General features: G+C 40.0%; 2 protein-coding genes across 14 annotated transcripts in view; one reads left to right on the plus strand and one right to left on the minus strand.

Annotated features, from left to right (window-relative positions):
- The window catches only part of SLC38A9 (solute carrier family 38 member 9), a 109,829-nt gene extending 103,079 nt beyond the window's left edge, over nucleotides 1-6,750 (minus strand). For 3 of the 13 annotated variants that reach the window (XR_010941963.1, XR_010941961.1, XR_010941962.1), the window contains exon 1: nucleotides 6,350-6,739. The gene's annotated coding sequence lies outside the window, so the exon portion shown is untranslated. Of the gene's footprint in view, nucleotides 1-4,847; nucleotides 5,112-5,614; nucleotides 5,846-5,877; nucleotides 5,937-6,349 lie in introns of those variants that run through there. The other 10 variants (XM_067730684.1, XM_067730686.1, XM_067730685.1 and 7 more) reach the window with 9 other exon arrangements.
- A 16,578-nt stretch (nucleotides 6,751-23,328) lies between these two features.
- The window catches only part of DDX4 (DEAD-box helicase 4), a 67,420-nt gene continuing 64,725 nt past the window's right edge, over nucleotides 23,329-26,023 (plus strand). The window contains exon 1 of the mRNA XM_067730700.1: nucleotides 23,329-23,400. Within this exon, the coding sequence (XP_067586801.1) occupies nucleotides 23,329-23,400 (72 nt within the window). The remainder of the gene's footprint in view (nucleotides 23,401-26,023) is intronic.

The raw sequence follows: 26,023 nt of genomic DNA on the forward strand, positions 1-26,023 counted from the left end.
CATATATAGAAATAAACTCAAAATGGATTAAAGAACTAAATGTAAGACCAGAAACCATAAAACTCCTACAGGAAAACATAGGCGGAACACCCTTTGCCATAAATCACAGCAACATGTATTTTTGACCTGTATGCTAAAGCAGAGGAAATAAAAGCAAAATAGGACCTAATCAGACTTAAAAGCTTTTGTGTGGCAAAAAGGAAACCACTGACAAAACAAAGAGACAACCTACTGAATGGGAGAAAATATTTGCTAATGATATGACTGATAAGGGGTCAATACCCAGAATATATAAACAGCTCATACAACTCAACAAAAAAACAAGCAACCCAATTTAAAAATGGGCAGATCTGAATAGACATTTTATAAAGAAGACATACAGATGGCCAACAAGCACAAGAAAAGATCCTCAACGTCAGTAATCATCTGGGAAATTCAAAACCACAATAAGATATCACCTCACACCCATTAGAATGGTTATCATCAAAAAAGTGAGAAATAACAAGTCTTGGTGAGGATGTACATATAAGGAAACCCTTATACACTGCTGGGGGAATGTAAATTGGTGCAACCACTGTGGAAAACAGTATGGCCAATTTCTCAAAAAACTGAAAATAGAACTACCATATGACCCAGCAATTCCACTCCTGGGTATATATCTGAAAAAAAATGAAAACACTAATTCAAAAAGATACAGGTACCCCAATGTTCATTGCAGCATTATTTACAACTGCCAAGATACGGAAGTAACCTAAGTGTCCATCAACAGATGAATGGATAAAGAAGATGTGGTATATGTATAATGCAACACTACTCAGCAATAAAAAAGAATGAAATTTTGCCATTTGCAACAACATGGATGGACATGGAAGGTATTATGCTAAGTGAAATAAGTCAGACAAAGACAAATACTGCATGATATCACTTATATGTGGAATCTAAAAAATAATACAAACTAGTGAATATAACAAAAAGGAAACAGACTTACAGATACAGAGAACAAACTAGTGGTTACCAGTGGAGCGAGGGAAGCAGGGAGGGGCAAGATATGGGTAGGGGATTAAGAGTTATAAACTATTACGTATAAAATAAATAAGCGGGCTTCCCTGGTGGCGCAGTGGTTGAGAGTCCGCCTGCCTATGCAGGGGACATGGGTTCGTGCCCCGGTCTGGGAGGATCCCACATGCCGCGGAGCAGCTGGGCCCGTGAGCCATGGCCGCTGAGCCTGCGCGTCCGGAGCCTGTGCTCCGCAACGGGAGAGGCCACGACGGTGAGAGGCCCGCGTACCGCAAAAATAAATAAATAAATAAATAAATAAATAAATAAATAAATAAATAAGCAAGCTAGAAAGATATATTGTACAACACAGGGAATACAGTCAATATTTTAAAATAACTATAAATGCAGTATAACCTTTAAAAATTGTGAATCACTATTTTGTACACCTGTAACTTATGTAATATTGTACATCAACTGTATCTCAATTAGAAAAAAAAAGGAAAAGGAAAATAAAGAAAGATGGACATGGCATAGGAATTAAAAGCTTGGAAAATAAACATATAGTAGAGAAGTTATTAAATTTAGAGAGTTTTAAAAATATCATCTCAATTTAAAAAATTAAATATTTTAGAAATTGAAAAGTTGACTGTCAGGAAGCCAGTACCCCTTCATCAAAAAGAATAACTTAAAGAACTTGGGGGAAATTTATAAAAGAAAATCTAAAGCACATAAAATAATCTATAAATTAATGTGTAAGCATTTGGAACTATTCCAAGCACTACTGAACTTTATATAGGAGTTTGCTACTATTATTTGTGAACTTAAACTAAGTTTAATGAAATGAGCTTAATGAAACTGTTATACTGTGGGAGGAAAAAGGCATAAACAGAGTTGTAAAGAAATGCTAGAGAAAATTTTTAATATTGGTAAGCAGGCAGAACCTTATTGCTCTTAAATCTACAAAAACTGATGAAACCACCTTCAGAAGGTATTCATTTGTTTGAATTATACACAATGGTTAAATTGGGATATAGCCTATTCTGATTCTATTAAGTAGAATTTAGTGGTCAGCTCACATAAGACTGCTTGGATTTGAATCCTGGATTTACTGTGTGACTTGGGGCAACTTACTTAAATTCCCTAAGGGAATTTGGTTTGAGATTTAAATGAGATAATGCACATAATAATGTGACCGGTCCACAGTGAGTGCTCAATAAACATAGCTATCATTTTTATTATGAATTTAGTTCTTTAAAAGTAACTAGCAAAATTATATTTTGGCTTAATTTAGTGGCCTGAATAAAATCAGCTGACAGATGTACGTCTTTAGCATAAAGTGAGTAAACCCAGTGAGGTAAGAAAGATAAAGAAATTGAGCTTCATAGAATTACTGAACTGTCACAAACAGAATAGACCTAAAGGGAAAGAATTCATTTCTGAAGAACAAAACAGTGTCACTTTGGAGAAAAATTCAGAGAAAAAGACAAGTCAATAGAAAGGTAGTGGAAGATGGAACTAACATTTATTTATTGAATGCCTACTACTGGCCTAATGTTTACATGTTGTTTAATTGCATCCAATACTTTAGGATTTGGGAAATAGGTATTACCTTCAAATTATTGATACAAAAAACATAAATAAATAAAAAACCATGAAGCTCAGAAGTAACTTGTCCTAAATCACGTAACTAATAAAGCCACGATTGGGAAATGAAACCAGGCTACTTTGATCCCAAACGCTATTTCCCACTATAGTGGGATGTCTGCTTTAAAGAAGGAGGCAGGCTATTTGGAAGACAAAAGAAGCCTCTGAAAATCAGGTCCTGTTCAGATTCGGAAACAAAAAAGCAGTAATACCTAGAATGACAAATGGCCTTAAACTCTTTAAAAACAAAGTTTAGGACTAGAAGAGTGAAGATATGTGCCGAAGTATCTGGATTAAAAATTTAAAACAACACAGTTTTCTTGAAGCAAACTAGCTTAGGTGAATTTGTTTCTCTTGATGCAAACTTCTTTGTCTCAAGACTAGATATTCCCTTGGACAGCAATAATCCTTCCAGCAGCAGTGAAACACAGGAAAGGTCAATAGCCAAGTCAGAGTAGGAAAAAACATACCTGCTTAAACAATGGCAGAAAAAAACGGCTACACTTCTGACTTACTTTGTTAACCAATACTCTCCACTGTATTGGTTCCTGAACTAAACTGAGAATGTGGTTGAGTTTAGAAACAGGATTTTTTATGTCCTGGAGATGATACTTTCACTGAATATTGAATGTTAGGAAACCAGAAAAGAGGAAAATCTAGAAAGGTTCTTAGATTTCAGTCAGCCTTAACAAAAAGTGATAATCAAGGTTGGGGAAAATATGAAGGACATTCAGGAATTGACATAAAGTTTCCAGTTTAATCACATACATGTATTTGTCCTGGGCGAATCTGAAATCTTGTGGCATTGTCAAATTAGCTTTTTATTCCAAACAAGCAGAAAACTGATGATATTTCAATGATTCAAAATAAATCATGAATGAGTCCAAAGTTCCTAGTGCCTTTCAAAGATTTATTAACATTCAAGTAAATATGAAGAACTGTAAGGAAACAGATCATTTTCAGTTGCCTCAATTAGTCAAGTAACCTGAACTTCAAATTCCCCCAGAATGCTGTTTCAAAGGAAATTTGATACCTTTCTGAAAGTCTTAAGAACTATAAACTGAAGTTTGATGAATTAGGTTGAGAGGTGAATTGGAGTTTCATAGCTAATATTACTTAGATGGTAACACAGAATAGTGCTACCAATGATTAAGTAAAATTTTAAATATTCCTAAGCACTAATTTGCCACAGACTAACACTAATATAGGGAGTTAAATACAAAAAAATGACATAAACAGATATATTCATTTCTATTTCATTCAATCCTCTGATCTTTAAGACACTGAAGTCCCAGATACAAGATTATTAATGTCAAAGATAAGTCATTTAGTAATAAGACCCTTGGGCTTCCCTGGTGGCGCAGTGGTTGAGAGTCCGCCTGCCGATGCAGGGGATACGGGTTCGTGCCCCGGGTCTGGGAAGATCCCACATGCTGCGGAGCACCTAGGCCCGTGAGCCATGGCCGCTGAGCCTGGGCGTCCAGAGCCTGTGCTCCGCAATGGGAGAGGCCACAACAGTGAGAGGCCCACGTACCGCAAAAAAAAAAAAAAAAAGAAAAGAAAAAGAAAAAGACCCTTATCATTTATTTTAAGATTGGTTTTAGTATGGGGTCTCAATATGAAAACAGCTTATTAACTTGTTTGCTGGTGCTTATGCTGAAGCATTTATCTCCATGAAAAGAACATAGAGAACAACCAAAGGAAGCTCCTAAATGTTATTTTTAAAAGTTATTAACTGTGAGCATCAGTATATCTCAAAGAATGTCAGCCCTTTCCACACTAGGTTCAGAAACTTTCTTTGACAATTCTTTGCAAAAGCAAACCTATAGTACATATGCCAAGATGCTAGCGACAATCTGCAATAAGGAGGTACTAGCTTTTGCCCAAAGAAATGGATTATGAACCCACCATACAAGTATTTATGAGTGAAAATTACTATTAACTAATACTTCTGCAAATGGTAGAGTTTTAGATACTATATTTACATTCAGTTCACCAGGCCAGGGGTTGATAATTTTTTTTCTGCAAAGGGCCAGATAGTAAATATTTTAGGCTTTGCCAGCCATATGGTCTCTACAACTACTCAACTCTGCCTGTAGCACAAAAGACAATGTATAAATGAGTAAGCATGGTTGTGTTCCAGTAAAACCATATAAAAAGTAAATACATTTGGCAGTGGCCAAATTTGGTCATAGTTTACTCACCTCTGTAGTATGCCAATATCAAAGCAATTGGAACCATATCATTAAAAAGGCAGCCTTGTGAAAGCAGTTATGTATATGTATGTTCTTCTAGGTAAGTCTGTAACTTCTATAAAGTCCGGTAACAAACTTTATCTAAACCTCTTCCTTATGAATTGCTTAATGGTGAGCCAATAGGAGCCATAATATTCAAATTCTGATGTGACAGTTGGAACATGCTTCTAATCTGATCAATAAATCCTTCAAAAGGTGTTAAATTTGACAGTGCTGGAAGACAATGTGTTTTAATAAAGAAATTAGCAGTCAGAACAATGCAATGGCACCAAAGAACCTCTCCTCTCACACTGGGAACACTAAATGCTCTAGTTATGTTTAGGCAGTAGGAAAGAAAGAATACTGGCAAGTACTGAAATTTAAGTGTATTATAAAATGCTGGCTTGCTAGAAATTTTTATCTTCTTAATTTTTTCTTTACTTTTATGTTCGTATCTCTTAAAAAAATACTATAAATCATTATTTTAATTTGTAATTCAGGTATTCCCATCCTCCTATGCTGTTTACCCTTTATTGTAACTATTTAGGGTATTATAAAAATCACAATAAGCAGCATTATTTTTATGTATGTAACTGAGATATGCAGCATTTAAGACAGAAGAAATCTAAGGCTAAATGTTTTCAGAGCTCTAGTGGGCATACAGTGGGAAAGGAAAGGTGAACTTTATTTTCTTCGAGGCAAAGAAGCTATAGGTGACATCTTAGCTTGCCACCAACCTTTATTCTTAATATGAAGTTTGTAGTTGTTTGTGAGGCAAGGAGATTTTTGTTCAAGTTAAAACAAGGGTTTCTTTGACCTACTGCAAAGTGTAAAGCCTTTCCCTTCAGGGGCTGCCTGTTACCCTGCATATGACAAGCAGTAAAAAGATAAAAGGAGGGGGAACAGGTTGTAAAGTTTGCTAATCTACTGATCTCAGCAATAGATTACGGCATGGCTTGAGAGTCATGAAAATTAGGTTTTAGTCAAGCTGGCCATTAACCGGTTGTCTCGTGGTGAGCGAGCCAGTTTCTTCAACTCGGTGGACTGAAGTTTCCTCATCTGGAAAATGAGAGAATGCGCTTGACTAGCTGCTCTCAAAGGTCCGTTCCAGCTCTATTATTCTAAGACAGGAAAATGTCAAGCCACCTACTGTGGTCACTGTCTCTCACAGTCGAGCCGGGGGAAAAGCGTGACGAGGACTTCCCTGTCTCAGCCCTCACCCCATCTGCGGTCCTAGCTCAAGGCACCAAGGGAGCTTCCTCCCCACCTCCCCTCTCTAGCTCTCTCCTACTCGGGATAGAAAAGGGCGCTCCCATTCCCGCAATTCCCCCAATTCTCTTCCTCCCTCCTCCTCTCACTCGGGTGTTCACCCACGGTAACCCTGCCTTTTCCCTAAGGTCCGGCAGACACCGACTCCCACAGCCCCTCGAGTTCTTTCTCAGCCCCCGACGGAGGCCCTGACTTGCTCTCACCCGAGACCTGTAAGAACGCGCGCCGCCTCTCCGGACCGGTCTCCGCGGGCCCCGGCTTTGGCCTCACCGCTTCCGCAAGAAGCCACAGTTCCGAGGCGTTTCCCTGAAGAACTTCCCCGGGTAACAGCCGACTCCGTCGCAAGCTCAGTCTTAGCAGCCGCGTCCCCCCTTTCCCTCCGCTCCCTCCCGGGAGATGAGTTTGCAAGACCCGGAACGTCCTCTACCTGAGCAGGCCGAGCCCTTAATCTCCGAGAGCTCGGCGGGAAGGAGGACACCCCTCCCCCAAACTTCTCAACTTGCTGCAGCAAGGGTTCTTGTCCCCTGAACAGGAAAAGGCAACGGCCCAGGCCGCGGAGGCCAGCGGGGGATGCAGTTCTGAGAGCGCTAAGCCCGCCGCCCCAGTCAAACCTCCCGCCGCCGCGGACTACAACTCCCAGAGGGCTCTGCGACAGCCAACACGCCTCCCGCCGAGCCCAGCCCTCCGGCTTCGGAAGGAAGGGCGGAGCAGGTGGGCTAATCGCGTTTTATCTGCAGCCAGACCTTTGCGCTAGAGTCTGTTGCCTGCCTGCCCTTAAGGCATCTAAGAGGAGGGACGCGATCTCCTGCAGTCTACCACCCCGGAGGCCACCTGAGAAAGGGCTGATGTGACATTTCCATCTAGGGCTGACCTCCCATTATCTGTCATCTCAGGCTGTTCTCGCTGGTGCTCCGTACTCTCATCACGTGCTTGCACCCTGTGGACACCAAGGGAAGCTGGTTTGAAAAAAAAATTGTTAGATTTGGCACTTTCTCTCCCTTGTCTAGACATTTAGGTTTGTTTTTTGTTTTTTACGTGTTGGCAGTTTAGTCACTAGGCTAAAAGAGGGGCTTTGGTAGGATTTTAAGCACCCTCTCCCCATCCCTAACAATTTCGCCGACGGCCACCCCAAATAAACATACAGTCTAAGGAAAATTGGTGTGCTTGTTATAAAAAGTCAGCTTAAGGTAAGTCTCCTGAAAAGCATATGGCAATACTTCAGCTCTTCTTACATAGGAAGCCGGTGGCTTTTTTTTTTTAAGCAAAACAACCAGGAAAAATCCAACAATGTTAGTGTAATGTGTTAATCCCAAATGAAAGAAACCAAATTTAACAAATAGTTAAAACTGAGTGCCAAGCATTTTACATAAAATATCTCATTAAGTCTTTACCATGATTCTAGAAGTGTATATTATCCCTATTTTACAAATAAGGAAACAGCCCTAGAGAATTCTAAGAGTTACCCAAGGCCAAACAACTATCAAGTGGCAGAAGATCTGGAATTCAAACTGAGGTCTTCTTCCAAAGCCTATGCTCTCAAACTCTGCCTCTATTATCGAGGGTTTGACAAATGCAAGGCAGGTAATGTGATGAATATTGCCTTTAAGGCAGATAAAAGTTATTTTGCTAATGGTGTCCTTATTAAAAAACTTTTGCAACTGCTTTTTAGCCTGCCTTCAACAGTACATTCTTTTGATAGCTGCAATGGTGGCAAAATTTTCTTCTTTCTCTGCTTTTCAGGCTGAGAAAATATTTTTAGGTAAGGCTGAGAAGCACGAAAGTAGATGGTATGGAATGACGTCAGCGAAAATGGCTGAATAGGGAACTTGAAAACTCTCCCTCCACAAAAGCAACGAATAACCTGGTGAAACTGTCAGAATCAGCTTTTTTTGGAACTCTGGAATCTAATTAAAAAACTCACAACAACCAGGGGAACACTTAAGAAAAGACTGCTGAATTTTGGCAAGAAAGCTCTGTGATTAATCTCTAGCTTGCCAGTGGCCTTGAGGACAGCAGCCCACATTCCTGGTGTAGGTTGCTGGTACCAGAGAGAGTAATATGGACCTTATTCTAAAGGAGTTGTAATTTTGTGTTTTGACCTATCTGGTGGTGTCCTGAAGGTTTGGCTCAAGGGCTTACCTTTGTTTCCCCAGGCTTGGAGCCTCCCAGGGCTGAGGCAGGATTGTCAAAAGAGTTTAAAGCAAATGTATTAGTCACTGCCGCCAGGGTACGATGTAACAGTTGGGACAAACAATAAACAGGCCAAAAAGCCTAGGAAGGAAGAGGCTGGGGAAGCAGATACTTGGGGAATAAAGGGTTTTTGTTTTCTATTTTTTAAATATTTACTTATTTATTTGGTCGTGCTGTATCTTAGTTGCAGCAGGTGGGCTCCTTAGTTGAGGCATGTATGCGGGATCTAGTTCCCTGGCCAGGGATGGACCCGGGCCCCCTGCATTGGGAGCATGGAGTCTTATCCACTGTGCCACCAGGGAAGTCCTGGTATAAGTGTTTTCTTGAAAAGCTTCCTCCTCTTCTGGGGAATCCAGAAGGCCACATGCATGCCTTGGTCTGGACCCATGCTCAGAAAAGACCTGAGAAGACCCTAAGCTCTCACTTCTGGCTGACTTTCAGACTCTGTACAAGCAGGAAGTGAAGGCTAATGCAGAAATGTAAAGTATCCTGCTAAGCATTGAAGGAGTGCCCCAACACACAGCTAGTTGACAAAGACTGGGAGAGATTTTTTGCATTTTGTCTGGTTTTTTCTTTTTCTTTTTTGCTTATAAGCATTTAATAAAGATATCTCTGCTAAATCACTAGCTGACCACTAAGCTAATGGAACAGAGTGGTCACACAACAAAGAATACAGACTTTATAGAATTAGCTGACTGGTAGTTAAGTCTAGAAGCTTGATCACATTTAAACTTGATTTTTAAAATCAAGCATTTATAGTTGGTGTTATAGACTTCCCATCACATCAGGAAGCACATTTCTGGAATTCTTTCATTTGTGATATTAAGACTATTCAGTGGGCTCAAATATTGTCTCTTACAAAGTTCGCCTTTAGCTTTTCACCAGTCATTGATGATCAGTAGCCATTAATGATCATCTTCTAGATCAGAGGTTTGTGTCACCCTTAGTGTCTGAGTAAATTTTTCTCAGTGTCCTTAGTTTCTGTTTACTAAGTGGTTAGGTCCAAACAAATTAATATGTGTTTATTTAAATATATATGAAAATTGAAAGAAAAAGATTTTATTTCATTCTTTAATAGCCACAATTGCTTACTAATTGGGTGTATACACCTATTGGGCACTGCATAACTTCTCAAACCTTGAAATCAGATGGGACATCACTGTCTCCATTTCCTCTTCCACATTGGATTTTGCACAGCACTTGCTTGAGATCATAGGAATTGCTGAAAACTCAATTTTGAAAAGATACGTTAGCCAAAAGAATTAACTTGATCTAATGTTGAAATTGTGAAGTACCTCAAGCGTTCACAAGGTGTCTGACAGATATTGCTGTTTTCCTCAAAAATTTAAAATACTCTGTGAAGTCCTTGTGAGTTCCCTGTGGTAACCTCATAGCTTAGGAACTGCAGGTCACTAGCAATTATGTTCCTGGCCTAAAGCAAGAATTGACAAACATTTTATGTAAAGGGCCTAGTAGTAAGTATTTTAGGTTTTATAGCCATATGGTTTCTGTTAACAACTACCCAATTCTGCCTTTATGGCGTGAATGCAGCCAACACAGGCAATATATAAACCAATGAGGTGGCTATATTTTAATTTATTTATAGAAATAGGTATTAGACTGGATTTGTTCCCAGAACTGTAGCTTTCTGACCCTCTGGCCTAGAGAACACAGAGTGGAGATTTTCCTTTATTAGCTGGATTCTTCAAAGGAGAGGACTTTCTCCTTTCCTCCAGGATCTGAGCTCACTCCCTTTTTGCATTTGAAGCTCTCCAGCTTTGTTTGGGATTTATTTAAAGGTTTCATCTTTCTTGGTAAGGCCTTGTTTGGAGTACTCGTTTGGCACTTTGGTCTGATCTTGAGATCAGAATGTTTCAACTGAAGTTAGCTGAAAATGACTTTGGCCCAATTTCTTTGGGAAGGGGCTGCTTCAAATGAAACTGCTGGTTTAGCCTTCAGCCCATTCCTCTGGAAGGGCTGTTTTCTGGAGAATGGCAAAAGAAGGGAGGAAGAGAGGGAGGAAGGAAGGAGGGAGGGAGGGAAGGAAGGGAGGGAGGAAGGGCCTTTGTCCTGGCTCCTCAGGGACCAAGCTGTCTTCTTAAGACTGGCTGGGATGAGCTTGCAAGCTGTTTGAATTGAACCTATTGTGCTGTAAGCTGTTTAAACTGTTTGAAAATTGTTCTTGACTCTAGAGGAAAAACACCTAGAAAATGAGATCCCAGTTATCTAAGTATTTTGAGGGCACACCCTCTACAGGGACTTTAGCCAATTTTATGTTTAAAACCAAGGTCCTACGCGGAGGAGGAAGGGTAAGCTGGGACAAAGTGAGAGAGTGGCATGGGCATACATACACTACCAAATGTAAAATAGATAGCTAGTGGGAAGCAGCTGCATAGCACAGGGAGATCAGCTTTGTGTCCACCTAGAGGGGTGGGAAAGGGAGGGTGAGGGAGGAGTGGGGATATGTGTATATGTATAGCTGATTCACTTTGCTATAAGGCAGAAACTAACACACCATTATAAAGCAATTATACTCCAATAAAGATGTTAAAAAAAAACCCAAGGTCCTTCCCTTTGTGCACTTCTAATTAAATAGACTGACCTGACCAAAGACAATTGAGAATATCAATAGTCATTGTGGGGAACTTTTGAAATCCCCAAACTTAATATTCTTAAAACAGAATTGGACTACAATAGATCAAAAATTTACAATTGAGTGGAATGCTTATTTCTATGGGTATTTTGAGGCTTTCTGAAATTATCAGGAGTCTAAAATTGCTTCTGCAAAATAAGACTTTAAGATTAACTGAGGCAGACAAATGATTAAAGAAAGGTAAAATGGCTCCTGAAGCCTCAGGCTCTTCTTCCTTGGCTTCTTTGTCTCAGGCTCTGCCTCTGGCCCCTTCTTGTTTCCCACAGCTCCGTCTTCCTCTTTTTTACCACCATCCCCATACTAATTCTCTCACCAAACTTCCCCCTTTCTCTGAAACTCTCCCTATTCCCTTTTTCTCTGCACTTGTCAGTACCTGTTGCTTTAAAATTTAGCATTCTGAGGATCGAGGCTAAAAGCTTAATTTCTTCATATTCTCTGGACTAAAGCTGAACTGCGAGCCATAGCCAAAGATTTTTCCAAAGTAACTGAAGGTTTACACAGATTCGCTGAGGAATTTAATATAGCCATTCAAGTGTATCAACCTGGTTTCTCTGATTAATATCAGCTAGTTGGTATATGCTTGTTGGTAAAGGCCAGGTCCAGCATTGGATGAAAACTGCTAATTGGGAAAGTCCTGAAAGAGCTCTAGAATTACAACTGAGAAACCAGTGCGCTAACTTATTTTATGATTAGGCTCAGGCAATTGCTAGATGACTTCATCGAGCAATTCCTAGGGCTTTTCCAAAACGGGAAATTTGATTTGAACAAAATTCAGACTTGCACACAAAAATCTAATGAACCTGCTCATGAATATTACAATTGACTTCAGAATGTTTTTAAATAAAATTCTGGTCTTCCTTCAAATGTTGATTCCACCTGAGTAGTTTCTAAATTTTTTTACTCCTAATTTATCCCTCATGCACCCCCTTTCTGCTTTGATAACCATAAGTTTGTTTTCAATGTCTGTGAGTCTATTTCTGTTTCATAAGTTCATTTGTATCATTTTTTTAGGTTCCACATATAAGTGATATCATATGATATTTGTCTTTCTTTTTCTGACTTGCTTCACTTAGTATGATAACCTCTAGGTCTATTCATGTTGCTGCAAATGGCATTATTTTATTCTTTTTTATGGCCAAGTAGTATTCCTTTGTATATATATATACCACATCTGCTTTATCCATTCACCTGTCGATGGACATTTCAGTCGCTTCCACATCTTGGCTATTATAAATAGTGCTGCTATGAACATTGGGGTGCATGTATCTTTTCAAATTAGAATTTTTGTCTTTTCCAGATATATGCCCAAAAGTGGGATGGCTGGATAATATGGTAACTCTATTTTTAGTTTTTTAAGGAACTTTCATGCTGTTTTCCATAGTGGCTGTACCAATTTACATTCCCACCAACAACGTAGGAGGATCCCCTTTACTCCACACCCTCTCCAGCATTTATTATTTGTAGACTTTTTAAAGATAGCCATTCTGACCCATGTGAGGTGATGCCCCATGGTAGTTTTGATTTGCATTTCTCTGATAATTAGCAATGTTGAGCATCTTTTCATGTGCCTATTGGCCATCTCCTTTGGAGAAATGTCTATTTAGGTCTTCTGCCCATTTTTTGATTGGGTTTTTTTTTTGTTTTGTTATTGAGTTGCATGACCTGTTTATATATTTTGGAAGTCAAGCTCTTATTGGTTGTATCGTTTGCAAATATTTTCTCCCACTCCATGGGTTGTCTTTTCGTTTTGTTTATAGTTTCCTTTGCTATGCCAAAACTTACAAGTTTGATTAGGTTCCATTTGTTTATTTTCTCTTTATTTCTATTGCCTTGGGAGACTGACCTAAGAAAACACTGGTACAATTTACTTTAGAGAAATGTTTTTTGGTTTTTTTAAAAGATTTATTTATTATTTATTTATCTATTTTATTTTTATTTTGGGCTGCATCGGGTCTTAGTTGCAGCACATGGGGGATCTTCGTTGAGGCATGCAGGCTCTACGTTGTGGTGTGCAGACTTCTCTCTAGTTGCAACATGTGGGTTTTCTCTCTCTAGTTGTGGTGCACAGGCTCCAGGGTACATGGCCTCTGTAGTTGTGGTGCGCAGGTTCCAGAGCATGTAGTTTGCGGCATGCAGGCTCTAGTTGAGGTGTGCAAACTCAGCAGTTGTGGCACACGGGCTTAGTTGCCCCGCGGCATCTGGGATCTTAGTTCCCTGACCAGGGATCAAACCCGTGTCCCCTGCATTGTAAGGTGGATTCTTTACCACTGGACCACCAGGGAAGTCCCCATTTCTGAGAATGTTTTGCCTGTGTTCTCCTCCAGTAGTCTTATGATGTCATGTCTTATATTTAAGTCTTTAAGTCATTTTGAGTTTATTTTTGTGTATGGTGTGAGGGAGTGTTCTAACTTCAGTGATTTACATGCGGCTGTCGTTTTCTCAACACCACTTGCTGCAGAGACTGTCTTTTCTCAGTTGCCTCCTTTGTCAAAGATTGACTGTAGGTGTGTAGGTTTATTTCTGGGCTCTTTATTCTGATCCATTGATCTATATGTCTGGTTTTGTGCCAATAGCATGCTGTTTTGATTATTGTAGCTTTGTAGTATTCTCTGAAGTCTGGGAGGGTTATGCCTTCAGCTTTGTTCTTTTTCCTCAGGATTGCTTTAGCAATTCTGAGTCTTTTATGGTTCCATCCATCCGTATGGTTTTTAACTCTTATGGGTTTTTTTTCTTTTTTTTTCCCAATGGGAAACTAGCTAAATTAATTATATTGCATATACACAATAAAATACCAGCTACTCCAGCTTTCTTTTGATTTCCATTTGCATGGAATACCTTTTTCCGTCCCCTCACTTTCAGTCTGTGTGTGTCCCTAAGTCTGAAGTGGGTCTCTTGTAGACAGTATATATATGGGTCTTGTTTTTGTATCCATTTAGCAAGCCTGTGTCTTTTGGTTGGAGCATTTAATCCATTCATGTTTAAGGTAATTATCCATATGTATGTTCCTGTGACCATTTTCTTAATTGTTTTGGGTTTGTTTTTGTAGGTCCTTTTCTTCTCTTGTGTTTCCCACTTAGAGAATTTCCTTTCGCATTTGTTGTAGAGCTTGTTTAGTGGTGCTGAATTCTCTTAGGTTTTGCTTGTCTGTAAAGCTTTTGATTTCTCCATGGAATCTGAATGAGACCCTTGCTGGGTAGAGTAATCTTGTTTGTAGTTTCTTCCCTTTCATCACTTTAAGTACATCATGCCACTCCCTTCTGGCTTGTAGAGTTTCTGCTGAGAAATCAGCTGTTAACCTTATGGGAGTTCCCTTGTATGTTATTTTTCAGTTTTCCCTTGCTGCTTTCAATAATTTTTCTTTGTATTTAATTTTTGCCAATTTGATTACTATGTGTCTCGGTGTGTTTCTCCTTGGGTTTATCCTGTATGGGACTCACTCTGCTTCCTGGACTTGGGTGGCTATTTCCTTTCCCATGTTAGGGAAGTTTTCGACTATAATCTCTTCAAATATTTTCTCTGGTCCTTTCTCTCTCTCTTCTCCTTCTGGGATCCCTATAATGCAAATGTTGTTGCGTTTAATGTTGTCCCAGAGGTCTCTTAGGCTGTCTTCATTTCTTTTCGTTCTTTTTTCTTTATTCTGTTCCGCAGCAGTGAATTCTATCATTCTGTCTTCCAGGTCACTTATCCGTTCTTCTGCCTCAGTTATTCTGCTCTTGATTCCTTCTAGTGTAGTTTTCATTTCAGTTATTGTATTGTTCATCTCTGTTTGTTTGTTCTTTAATTCTTCTAGGTCTTTGTTAAACATTTCTTGCATCTTCTCAATCTTTGCCTCCATTCTTTTTCTGAGGTCCTGGATCATCTTCACTATCATTATTCTGAATTCTTTTTCTGGAAGGTTGCCTATCTCCACTTCATTTAGTTGTTTTTCTGGGGTTTTATCTTGTTCCTTCATCTGGTACATAGCCCTCTGCCTTTTCATCTTGTCTATCTTTCTGTGAATGCGGTTTTCGTTCCACAGGCTGCAGGATTGTAGTTCTTCTTGCTTCTGCTGTCTGCCCTCTGTTGGATGAGGCTATCTAAGAGGCTTGATGGGAGGGACTGATGGTGGGTAGAGCTGACTGTTGCTCTGGTGGGCGGAGCTCAGTAAAACTTTAATCTACTTGACTGCTGATGGGTGGGGCTGGGTTCCCTCCCTGTTGGTTGTTTGGCCTGAGGCAACCCTACACTGGAACCTACCTGGGCTCTTTGCTGGGGCCAATGGCAGACTCTGGGAGGGCTCACACCAAGGAGTACTTCCCAGAACTTCTGCTGCCAGTGTCCTTGTCCCCACAGTGAGCCACAGCCACCCCCCACCTCTGCAGGAGACCCTCCAACTCTAGCAGGTAGGTCTGGTTCAGTCTCCCCTGGGGTCACTGCTCCTTCCCCTGGGTCCCGATGCGCACACTACTTTGTGTGTGCCCTCCAAGAGTGGAGACTCTGTTTCCCCAAGTCCTGTCAAAGTCCTGCAATCAATTCCCACTAGGCTTCAAAGTCTGATTCTCTAGGAATTCCTCCTCCCGTTGCCGGACCCCCAGGTTGGGGAGCCTGACATGGGGCTCAGAACCTTCACTCCAGTGGGTGGACTTCTGTGGTATAAGTGTTCTGCAGTTTGTGAGTCACCCACCCCAGTTATGGGATTTGATTTTACTGTGATTGCGCCCCTCCTACCATCTCTTTGTGGCTTCTCCTTTGTCTTTGGATGTGGGGTATCTTTTTTGGTGAGTTCCAGTGTCTTCCTGTTGATGATTGTCCAGCAGCTAGTTGTGATTCTGGTGTTCTCGCAAGAGGGAGTGAGAGCATGTCCTTCTACTCCGCCATCTTGGTTCCTCTCCCCCAACTCTTATGTTTATTAATGGGTGGAACTGGGACCTTTTCCTTCTAGTAAAAATGACCAGGTTGGAATGGAAAACTTTGTTCACTCCAGATTTAGTAAATCTGGCAAAACATCTCTCTCATTCTCTAGATGTTACCTTAAAGGAATACAGTCAAAATTCTTAATCTCCAACTCCAGCAAATGAATGATCCTAAATATAATCAAAACCTGCCTAGTTTCTAGATTGTTACAAAATTAAGCACTTGTCTTCCAACATCCTCCCAATTCTCAGTGACAGGGCTCCAAGGAACTATAGGTGGTTTTCCCAGCCCTCCTTCTTAACTGGCTTGAAGGAACATTTCTCCAGATTGGGGGAAAATCTCTTCTAGTCCTAACTGACAAAGGAGCTACACTCATTGCTCAATTCTGCTACTATAAAACAGCCCTGCCTCAAAGTACTAAAACAGTTCAAATAGTGCAGATCTTTAATCAGCCTCAAAAGGTTCTTGTCTCTGAACCTATTCCCTTTAGTTTAGGGCTTTTGAGAGATACTCACCCTTTTCTCCTTGGCTCCTCTGCCCCTACCCACTTATTAGGCTAAGACTTCTTAGAGAATTATCATGCCAGTATTCTTTCTCCCTGAAGGGGAAAATATAGAAATTGACAGTAGTCATCTAAGCAATCCACCAAGTGAATTAAATGACCCTTTGATATCTTTTATTCCATCTCTGACCGTACTAGAGCAGATTCTGGAAACGCTGATCATTTGTCCCTATTGAATCAGCTAACACTTGCCTTATGAGCAAAATCTCCAAATGATGTTGGCAAAATTCATAGCACATTTCCCATTAAAATTCAGAGAGACTCCTCAAAATCTCTTCCCAGAATTAATTGATACCCTAAGAGTAAGGAAGCCATTCAAGGTGTAAAGCCTATAATAGAAGATTACAAGGCTCAAGGCCTCATTATCCCTTGTACGAGGCAGACACTCCCATTTTACTGGTGAGAAAACCTAAGGGCCAAGGGTGGAGGTTTGTCCAGGACCTCCCAGCAACAAACAACATTGTTATCTCTGTTGTTCCTAGCCCTCATAGTTATTAGGTAGTAAATTCTTTACTGTAGCTGATTTATATAACGCAGTCTTTAGTATTTCAGTTGGTGAAGCTAGCCAATACCTTTTTGCCTTCACTTTGCAAGAAAGCCAATTCACCTGGACTGTAATGCCTCAGGGTTATACGGAGCCCCTATTTCTTGGGCAAATCCTCAAGGTTGATCCCTAGAGATACTGCTTTGTTGTAACAAGTGGATGATTCACTTCTTTGCTCTCGTTCTCAAGCCTCCTTACAGGAAGACAGCAACCACTTGCTAAACTTTTAGCCTTAAAGGGACATAATATCACCAAAGAAAAATGGCAGTTTGCCCCAAACCAGGTTTGATATGTAGGGCGTCAGATATCAGAACAAGGGATACACTTAGATCCAGATAGACTTCATGGTGTCTTAGTTTCCCAAAACCCAAAACTAAGTGCCAACTGTGAGATTTTCTTTGTCTAGTTTGTAATTGCTGAAATTGTGACAGGTTTCCTTGGGCTAGACCTTAATGGCTAAAATTGGATTCCAATTTTTCCCTCTTATGGCCAAACTTCTGTACGTTTTACTCAACAATAACAACACAACTTAATTTTATGGGAAGAATTGGATGACATAGCCTCAAGGTCTTAGAGAAGAGTTTGCTGAACCCACCTGCCCTTGACCTTCACAATTATCAAATTCCATTTTTCCTTGTTGTATATGAAAAGGAAGGGAATGCCCTTGGGGTACTCACCCCAAAACATGGATTCACCATTGACCCATAGGGTATTATAGCCAACAGCTGGACCCTGTGGCATGAGGATAACCCCCTTGCCTTACTGTGATCCTTCTAAACCTCACATCCACCCCTTTTGAAATTTATAAACTCTCATCCTTTGAGCTAGTCACAGTATACCCAATGAACTTGGCTCCTACTTCTTTAACCTACAACTGATAAAAGGAGAGATACTCCAATATTGCAAAGGCCTAATTGCTTCTATTAAAAATAACCATGTTTTGGTGGATCAGTCTTTTCACAGTGCACCCTTGGGGGACAAAGACCTTAAGCATCACATCTTGCAACCTGGAGATTTCATCTATCGGAAAAGATACATCAGAAGAACTCTCTTCAACCTTGCTGGAAAGTACTCTATCAAGTACTCCAAACAGCCCTTGTGCTTCCAGACTCCAAGGAATAGACTCTTGGATTCATGAGACACACCTAAAGAAAGCATCGAACCTTAACTGAAACTGCACATCATCTGGTGACCTGAAAGTAAAGATTTTCCAGAATTGAAGCAGATGACATCTGATAAGACAGCTTTCCCAAGATATCTGGACCAGGCCTGTTGGAAGTTTGTCACCAAGCCTTTGATGATGGCATAATGCCTCAGGAGATCTCTGATGTCTATGATTTTGATAACAGGACTTTAGATAAAAAGTGCCTGAGAGTCCTCCTTCCTCCTCCTTGTTACTCAAATGTGACCTTAATAGGCTTCCAATCTGTGCACTTTCCCTCTGATGTGAGACACTATACCCAGGAATGGTCCTTCTTGACATTGAGGGACAAAAAGCCATTGAAACTAAAAACCCTGACTCTTGATAGCAGTGCTTTCAGAGAAAAATCCTGATCAAAAGGGGAAAATGTAAAAAATTAATAAACAGAAACCTCAATTAAATAGAGTTGGGAGACCAGAAGGGGGAGCTCTCACACCCTCTGGTGATAGAACCTAACAGGAAGAAGAACGACTCCTTTCCTGGCAGGGACTCAGCCAATGAAAAGCTATGAGCTCTTTGTTTTATTTATGGTCTGTATGTTTTCACACTGGACTGAAGCCTTTCCTTGAAGACAGACGGCCTCTTCTGTGGCTAAAGTCTCTTTAGAAAAGGTTATCCCTACCTGGGGAACTTCTCTAGAACTGTGAGGAACCCATCTTACTGGCCAGGTGCTTTGAAAATTCCTTTTCCTCTCTATAAAAGTGTTCTCCTTCCTTTGCCATGCCGGGACTTGCATGTGGTTTGGCATGGTTGCAGACCCCAAATTGCAATTCTCTGCTAATCCTGAATAAACCCATCTTTGCTGGAGAAATATTTGGCAGTGTTTTTGTTTCAGGTCAACAGCAGTCTGTGTGCTAGCATGTGCACTGCTAATGGGTTTGTCATTGTTTCTATGCTTTTTCAGTGGGCAGAGTAAGGAAATCCTTTTTATTTTATGGAGATAATATATCATGAGTTCATAATGATATTTCCAATTCAAGTTTAAGAGTATAGGGCTATTTCTTAACCTCTGATTTCTATTTCAATCTCTTCTCTCACACTAAAAATCTTAATTCTTAAACAATATTAACTTAATTATGTACTAGTTTATTACCAACAATATGATTACAGAATTGGTTTATTTTTTGCAGTTCTTTTTGCCTTATGATATATCCCACTAGGGACATATGGTCAAATTACTGTATTTTAAATCACTTGAAATAACTCTTCTCTGTGTGGTTAAGCCACTAACTCTAAATACCCACTAAAAAGCCACTAAATAAATATACATTTATTTAAGTGTATTTGGTTTTTTGCTTTAAATTCTAAAATAGCTCTTTAAATTTAATTTAGTTTTATAGTTTTGCATAACAATCACATGGTTTCACAATCAAATCCACTCACTCAGAGACGTCTGGCACACATTCTTATCCTTTTCAACCTGTTCTCTCATCTCATAGGTAGTCTAATATTTGGCTTATCCTTCCATTTTTTAAAAATATAAACAGATACATCTCTTTATATATAAGCCAGCATACTTGACACCCTACTCTGTACCTGGCTTTTTTCCAATAATATATCCTAGTGATCACTCCATAGCAATATATAGAGATAACCCTCTTTCCTTTGTACAGCTGCAGAATACTCTGAAGGGGAGCACCCCAAAATATGCCACTTTGGCATATTGATTGGTTTGAATTAAAGGTACTTGAGAAACAAGTACCTTTATTATATGGGATTTAGAGAATTTGGAGAAACTGTATATAAGCTTTCCAGGGAATTTTGAGACACGAATCTTAAGGTTTTAAGTTCTGTTAGCCATTGCCATTCTTTTCACTAGAATGTCCCTTGATAGGTTAATTTTACCTATAGCATTTAGCATAGTACCTGGCATACAGTAGGTGCTTATTTAAAGCCTATTTAAGAGCTGAATGAATCCCTGCCTTTTCCCTATGTTGTGATTTAATACCATCACTAATTTAAGATCTGTTAGATGGAACCAGAAAATGGAATATACTGGCTTCACTTTCTTGGGACACACATTAAGGAGCAAGTGTTTACTAAATTGTTTGTCCTTTTTCACTGTTTATGTTCAATTTTTGAATTTCATTATCTTCATCCATTGTTTATCCTTTCCTCAATATTGAACTTCAGTTCTCATCAGAATTCACTTTTTCTTAACCAGGGCTAGCTCTCAAAAATTATATACATTGAGTGTTTCATAAAGAACTATTTCATTGAAAGCAACAAAAATCTCTTCTCTCCAAGATTTAACAGCAGAGAATGTTTGCTAAATGTTTTAAAAAATATGCTCATTTTAGAAAATATCTCCAAACTTTCCATTCCTAAAATAAAAAATCTAGTTGGTTATAATTCTCTCTATACAATTTCATATTTTGCTCTTTTCACTTAATAAGTATTTTCCCGTGACATAAAAAATTTTGAAAGAATATTCAAAGTGAGTTAAAATACCTCAGAGGACCCTGTGTACAAATTCAGAGCACCAGAAAGAGTATTTGTGTCTCTCCCCCTTACGTATACAGTGATTGAAAGTGTCAGCTGCCTCAAGGGTATGATGTGAAAATTTTGTTTAAAAATAGAAATTGCAGGGCGTGTGGGTTCCATCCTTGGTCAGGGAGCTAAGATCCCACATGCCTCGTGGCTAAAAAACCAAAACATAAAACAGAAGCAATATTGTAATAAGTTCAATAAAGACTTTAAAAATGGTCCACATCAAATAAAAAAAAGATAATTCACCTTGAAAATAGTCTGACAAAGTTTGGTGCTAACTAAATAAATCCTGACGTATTTTTTACGGAAGAGACAGACCAGTAATGGTGGTTCTAGAGCTGAAAAGTATGAAGCGTGCCCATAAGGTACCTCAACCTCTGTGCCTGAGTGCTGGACTGTGTTGGGACTTATAATTATGAAGTATTCGGGAATTTATTCAAAGATTCAGAGAACAGAAAGTGATGAAAATAGAACCCAAAATGAAAATGACACTTTTCAAGTAGACCGTTGTTATGCCTTTTGGAGGGATGGGAAAATACGGAGGGATTTCCCTGACTTTTTGTGGGGCAGAACAAGAATATCTGATTGGTGAGAACATAAGTACCAAAATGACCTTCGGTCACCCTTAACTTTGGTCAGTAGCTCTAGGGATATAAACAGGTGGGCCACAAATCCAAGCGCTGATGAACGACCTACACCAGCAGAATTTCCTTCTTCCTTCTGGATCAGAGAGCGTCTCCTTCCCAAAGAGTTGGACCCCCAACTCTATAAGACAAGCTACTTTCTTCACAGTTTTCTGGGTATCAGCGTGACAGTCTCATCCCAACCTTCACTGGGAGGAAAAGGAATGCAACCTCCACCGGCCTCAGCCGTACGTTGAAGCACTCGGGAATCTCCCGGATGTGAAGCAAGCGCCTCAGAAATAGGCCAACTGCCAGGAACTGCAATAGGCAAAAGGGGAGAGGAGGCTTAAAGAGGTAGGTGAGAAGGCATTTTATTCCTCTAATTTTTTTTTTTTTTGCGGTACGCGGGCCTCTCACTGTTCTGGCCTTCTCCCGTTGCAGAGCACAGGCCCCAGATGCGCAGGCTCAGCGGCCATGGCTCACGCGCCCAGCTGCTTCGCAGCAAGTGGGATCTTCGCGGACCGGGGCACGAACCTGTGTCCCCTAGCATTGGCCGGCGGACTCTCAACCACTGCGCCACCAGGGAAGCCCTGTTTTCAACTCTGACTTGCAGCTCTCGCATACGGAAATTCTATAGCCACTCCAGTTTGAGGACCCCACCCAAGAATCTAGAGACAAGTGGCGCACGGCCAGCTCTCTACCCCAGGCCTAACGGACCACTCTGGGAGGAGCCTAATGGGTCCCACCACTGCAGCCTAGAATGCCAACAAGTAGGGTAGGAGAGGCTGGAGATGGGGGCGGGACGGCGCGTCTGCCTGACCGCTGATTGGCTGAGGGCACTCGTTGCCTGGCGCCATTTGTTGTTGGAGGGGCGCGCCTGACGCAGCCTGCGTCCTGCACGTGCAGCCGTTTACGCGGCGTCAGCGCCTGCGAGAACTCTGGGAGAGCAAGCAGTGGAGAGGTGAGTGGGCTAGCGGCTTTTTCCCCCATGTACGCGCCTCGTCCCGACCCTCTGGGCTTCCCAGTAGCTGGACTTTGGGCCGACTGAAGGACGGACGCGGTGGGCGGGGGTTTGAAGCCGTCCTTTGGCGTCATTCTGCTTTCTGCCGGAGGGTCCAAAAGCACCGTGGGTGCCCGAAGTCTGAGGTTGAGGCCTGCAGAGGAGGTGAAGGAGCCTTTTTGACCAGCCCCTGCTTGTCTTTTTCTCTGAATAGGGATGGTTGTAGTAACACTGTGTATAAATCCTCCTTGGCGAAGCCAGTCCTTTGTTGGAGGTATTCGGGCCACCTAACCACTGCTTCCTTCCCTGCCAAACTTCGAGGCCTTGATCCCCGCCCCCCCTCCAAGAAACTAAGTAAAAAACCTCAAGCTAAACGGCTTACCTAGTTTTGAAGGGAGGCATGTGAAGGGAGAAACCTTGAGTAGTATCTGAAAAATGTCCCCTCCCCTTAATATACAATAAGACGTTTGAGGACCCTTCGATGGAGACGATAAATTTTAACAACAGATTTTGGGAGAAAGCCTAAACATCAGTGGGGACATGGTGATTGCTAGAGTGATTAGGTAAGTGGTTCAACTGATTTTTAAAGAGAAAAAGGATGGACATAAATGCTGTCTCTAGGGAAGAAACAAAACTTAATTGCTTGTTTTTTGTTTTTTTTTTTTTTTTTGCGGTACGCGGGCCTCTCACTGTTGTGGCCTCTCCCGTTGCGGAGCACAGGCTCAGCGGCCATGGCTCACGGGCGCAACCGCTTCGCGGCATGTGGGATCTTCCCGGACCGGGGCACGAACCCGTGTACCCTGCATCGGCAGGCGGACTCTCAACCACCGCACCACCAGGGAAGCCCTAATTGCTTGTTTTGCAAAAACTTTTTGGGAGGATCAACACTTAGTTGAGTAGTTTGGAGGGGTATATGTGAAATGATGAGGGTTTATGCTTTTAAAGATATGATTCTGATCTCTCTGATTCTAATTGAGGCTAAATGTGCATGTTTGTATTTTTATGAAAATAGAACTGGAAGCCACCATGGGAGATGAAGATTGGGAAGCAGAAATAATCAAACCTTGTATGTCTTCCTATGTTCCTGTGTTTGAGAAGGTAATAAAATTCAAAGTTTGCAGTTATTAAATGCTGCAGATTTTATCGAAGTTGAAAATCACTGTGGTGAGAAAGTTCTAAATTACAGTTTGTTGTGCTTATCTCGGTGTGATTGTTATTAACTATCTCATGGCGAATGATGAAGAGGCACGCTAAGCCTCAAATAGAATAAAATAGTCTGAGGTAATTTGATAATTAAAAACTAAAATGTATATAATAACATTAACAATTTAATTTAAATCTCAATGATTTAGGACTTGTGGGTGAAAGCAAGCTTATGCTAATGTGGTTGAATGTTTCTGAGATACGGTCATATAGAAAACTGAAAAAATTTAATTTGATTTTGGTTGATGTTTTGAATTCTGAAAATTGGTTTCCTACAAGCAGGGCTCTCAAGATAAAAACATTAGGCTGATTCAGATGGTAACATTAGTTTGATCTTCAAATGTACAAATCAGCAGATCTTTTTTCTCAATGGTGTTTGAAGAGTTACATTGGAATTCAGAAGAAGGGGTTATGGAGTGGGTTTTGGATTTCAGTTTTCACTTGAAAATTGACTTAATAAGGTGAACAGACTCTACTTTAGAAGATAGTGTATTTTAACGGGTTGCTTTTACATAAGTGTTACATACTTGAAAATGTCTCCAAAAGTTGATTTTTTTCCTTTTAGAATTTCCAGTTGGTGTTTATGTTAGTCAATTCTGACACTTTCTATTTCAAAGTGATGTCTTAGTGGAAATTCTTAATTTACCCCAAATCATAAGATAAGTAATTCTTTGTCTCAATTGGATTTGATCTGTATGTATATAAAGTTTATGTTAAAATATCTAAAATGTTAATCTGAATTTATCGTGTTTCTTGTTTTGGGACTTACTTTAGAAGTAACATCTTTTGTATGTTATCTTTTTACAGTCTTCCCATCATAAAAATATTGGAACACCATTGGGAAAAGAGGAGAAAAATCACCTAACAGTCTTGCTCACTAGCACAAATGCTCTGTTTTTAGTAAATTTTCTTCTATTTTTCCCAAACGTGTTTTTATATAGATTGTAATGATAGTACATAATAATAATTTTTGATTTCAGCTTTTTCACTCTTCAGCATTAACTATTCCATATTACTAATTTCCTAAAAATAATTTCTAATGGTTATATAATATTTCATGGACTAGAGCTACCATAACATAAATAATTTTCTGTTGGTGCGAATTTAAGATGTTGTTATCTTTCCACTGTAATATTGTCATGAATATCTACAGTTTATTCTTCGTTTTAATTTGGGAGTATTTTTTTCTAAAATGGAATTACTTGGTCAAAGAATATTTTATGGTTCTTTCTTTCCCTGGTTCTCAACAGATTTGTTCTAATACAAAGTTTAACTCACAAATACAGATGTTCTTCCACTTGGACTTGTCTAATTTTTATTTTTTCTTACTCTGAGATTTTGTCTTCACTAAATACTCTTCAAACAGTGTACTTACTGCACTGTAGCATGTTGTGCATGGTTATTGCAAAGGGTGTCTGAAATTGAGGATGGTCAACTGTCAGGCTTCTAGATTTACCTTTTGGAAATCTTTGTGCTATTCAGTAACATACTTTGTTTCTTGATATTGGTCATACTGAGTTGAATATTAATTTATGTTAACATTTCTACCTTATGATTCTTAGTATCTATTTGTGTGGGGCCAGTTTGTAGTAAACTTTTTGCACTTGTCTGCAAACTTAACACCTGGTACTGGTTGTGCAATTAGTTATTTGGTCTACTTGACTTGAAGGAACATGGTGCAATCAGTGGCTCTGTTTGCCTGCCTTGGTTGAATAAGAAATGTAGAAACTAAGGATAAATATATGACGTTTTTATGTAGGAAAAATGAGGTCTTTTCTTCAGCCTATTTTCTTTTTTTTTTTTTTTTTTTTTTTTTGCGGTACGTGGGCCTTTCACTGTTGTGGACTCTCCCGTTGTGGAGCACAGGCTCCGGACGCGCAGGCTCGGCGGCCATGGCTCACGGATCCATGTCCCCTGCGTCGGCAGGCGGACTCTCAACCACTGCGCCACCAGGGAAGCCCACAGCCTATTTTCTTTTAAAGGCACCATTTTGATTGGTTGTTCTAATTGAATTTCCATTTCAAGAGACAGCTGGGCTTCCCTTTTGTTCAATTTATATTGGCTCTGAGACCATCTTAGATTGGTAACAATATCTGTGATCAGCCTTTTCTTTTTTTTATTAACTTTTAAAAATTGGAGTATAGTTGATTTACAATGTTGTGTTAGTTTCTGCTGTATAGCAAAGTGAGTCAGTTATACATATACACGTATATCCACTCTTTTTTAGATTCTATTCCCATATAGGTCATTACAGAGTATTGAGTAGAGTTTCCTATGCTATACACTAGGTCCTTATTATGTGATCAGCCTCTTCTGAATGCTTCTCAGGATCCTTACTTGGAGATTTAATATTGATACATGCTTATATAATTTTGAACTAACAGGCTACTATTCTGGTAGTTCTCAGAACTTCCCAATTCTAGTTTTTGAAGTGAGTGTACCACCTGAAGATAGAATAATAAAAGATGTGGGGTTGAGAGAAATTTGATAATGTTAACAGTTACAGCAGTCCAGAAAA

This window comes from Pseudorca crassidens, chromosome 3, assembly GCF_039906515.1.
Source record: "Pseudorca crassidens isolate mPseCra1 chromosome 3, mPseCra1.hap1, whole genome shotgun sequence".
NCBI lineage: Eukaryota > Metazoa > Chordata > Mammalia > Artiodactyla > Delphinidae > Pseudorca > Pseudorca crassidens.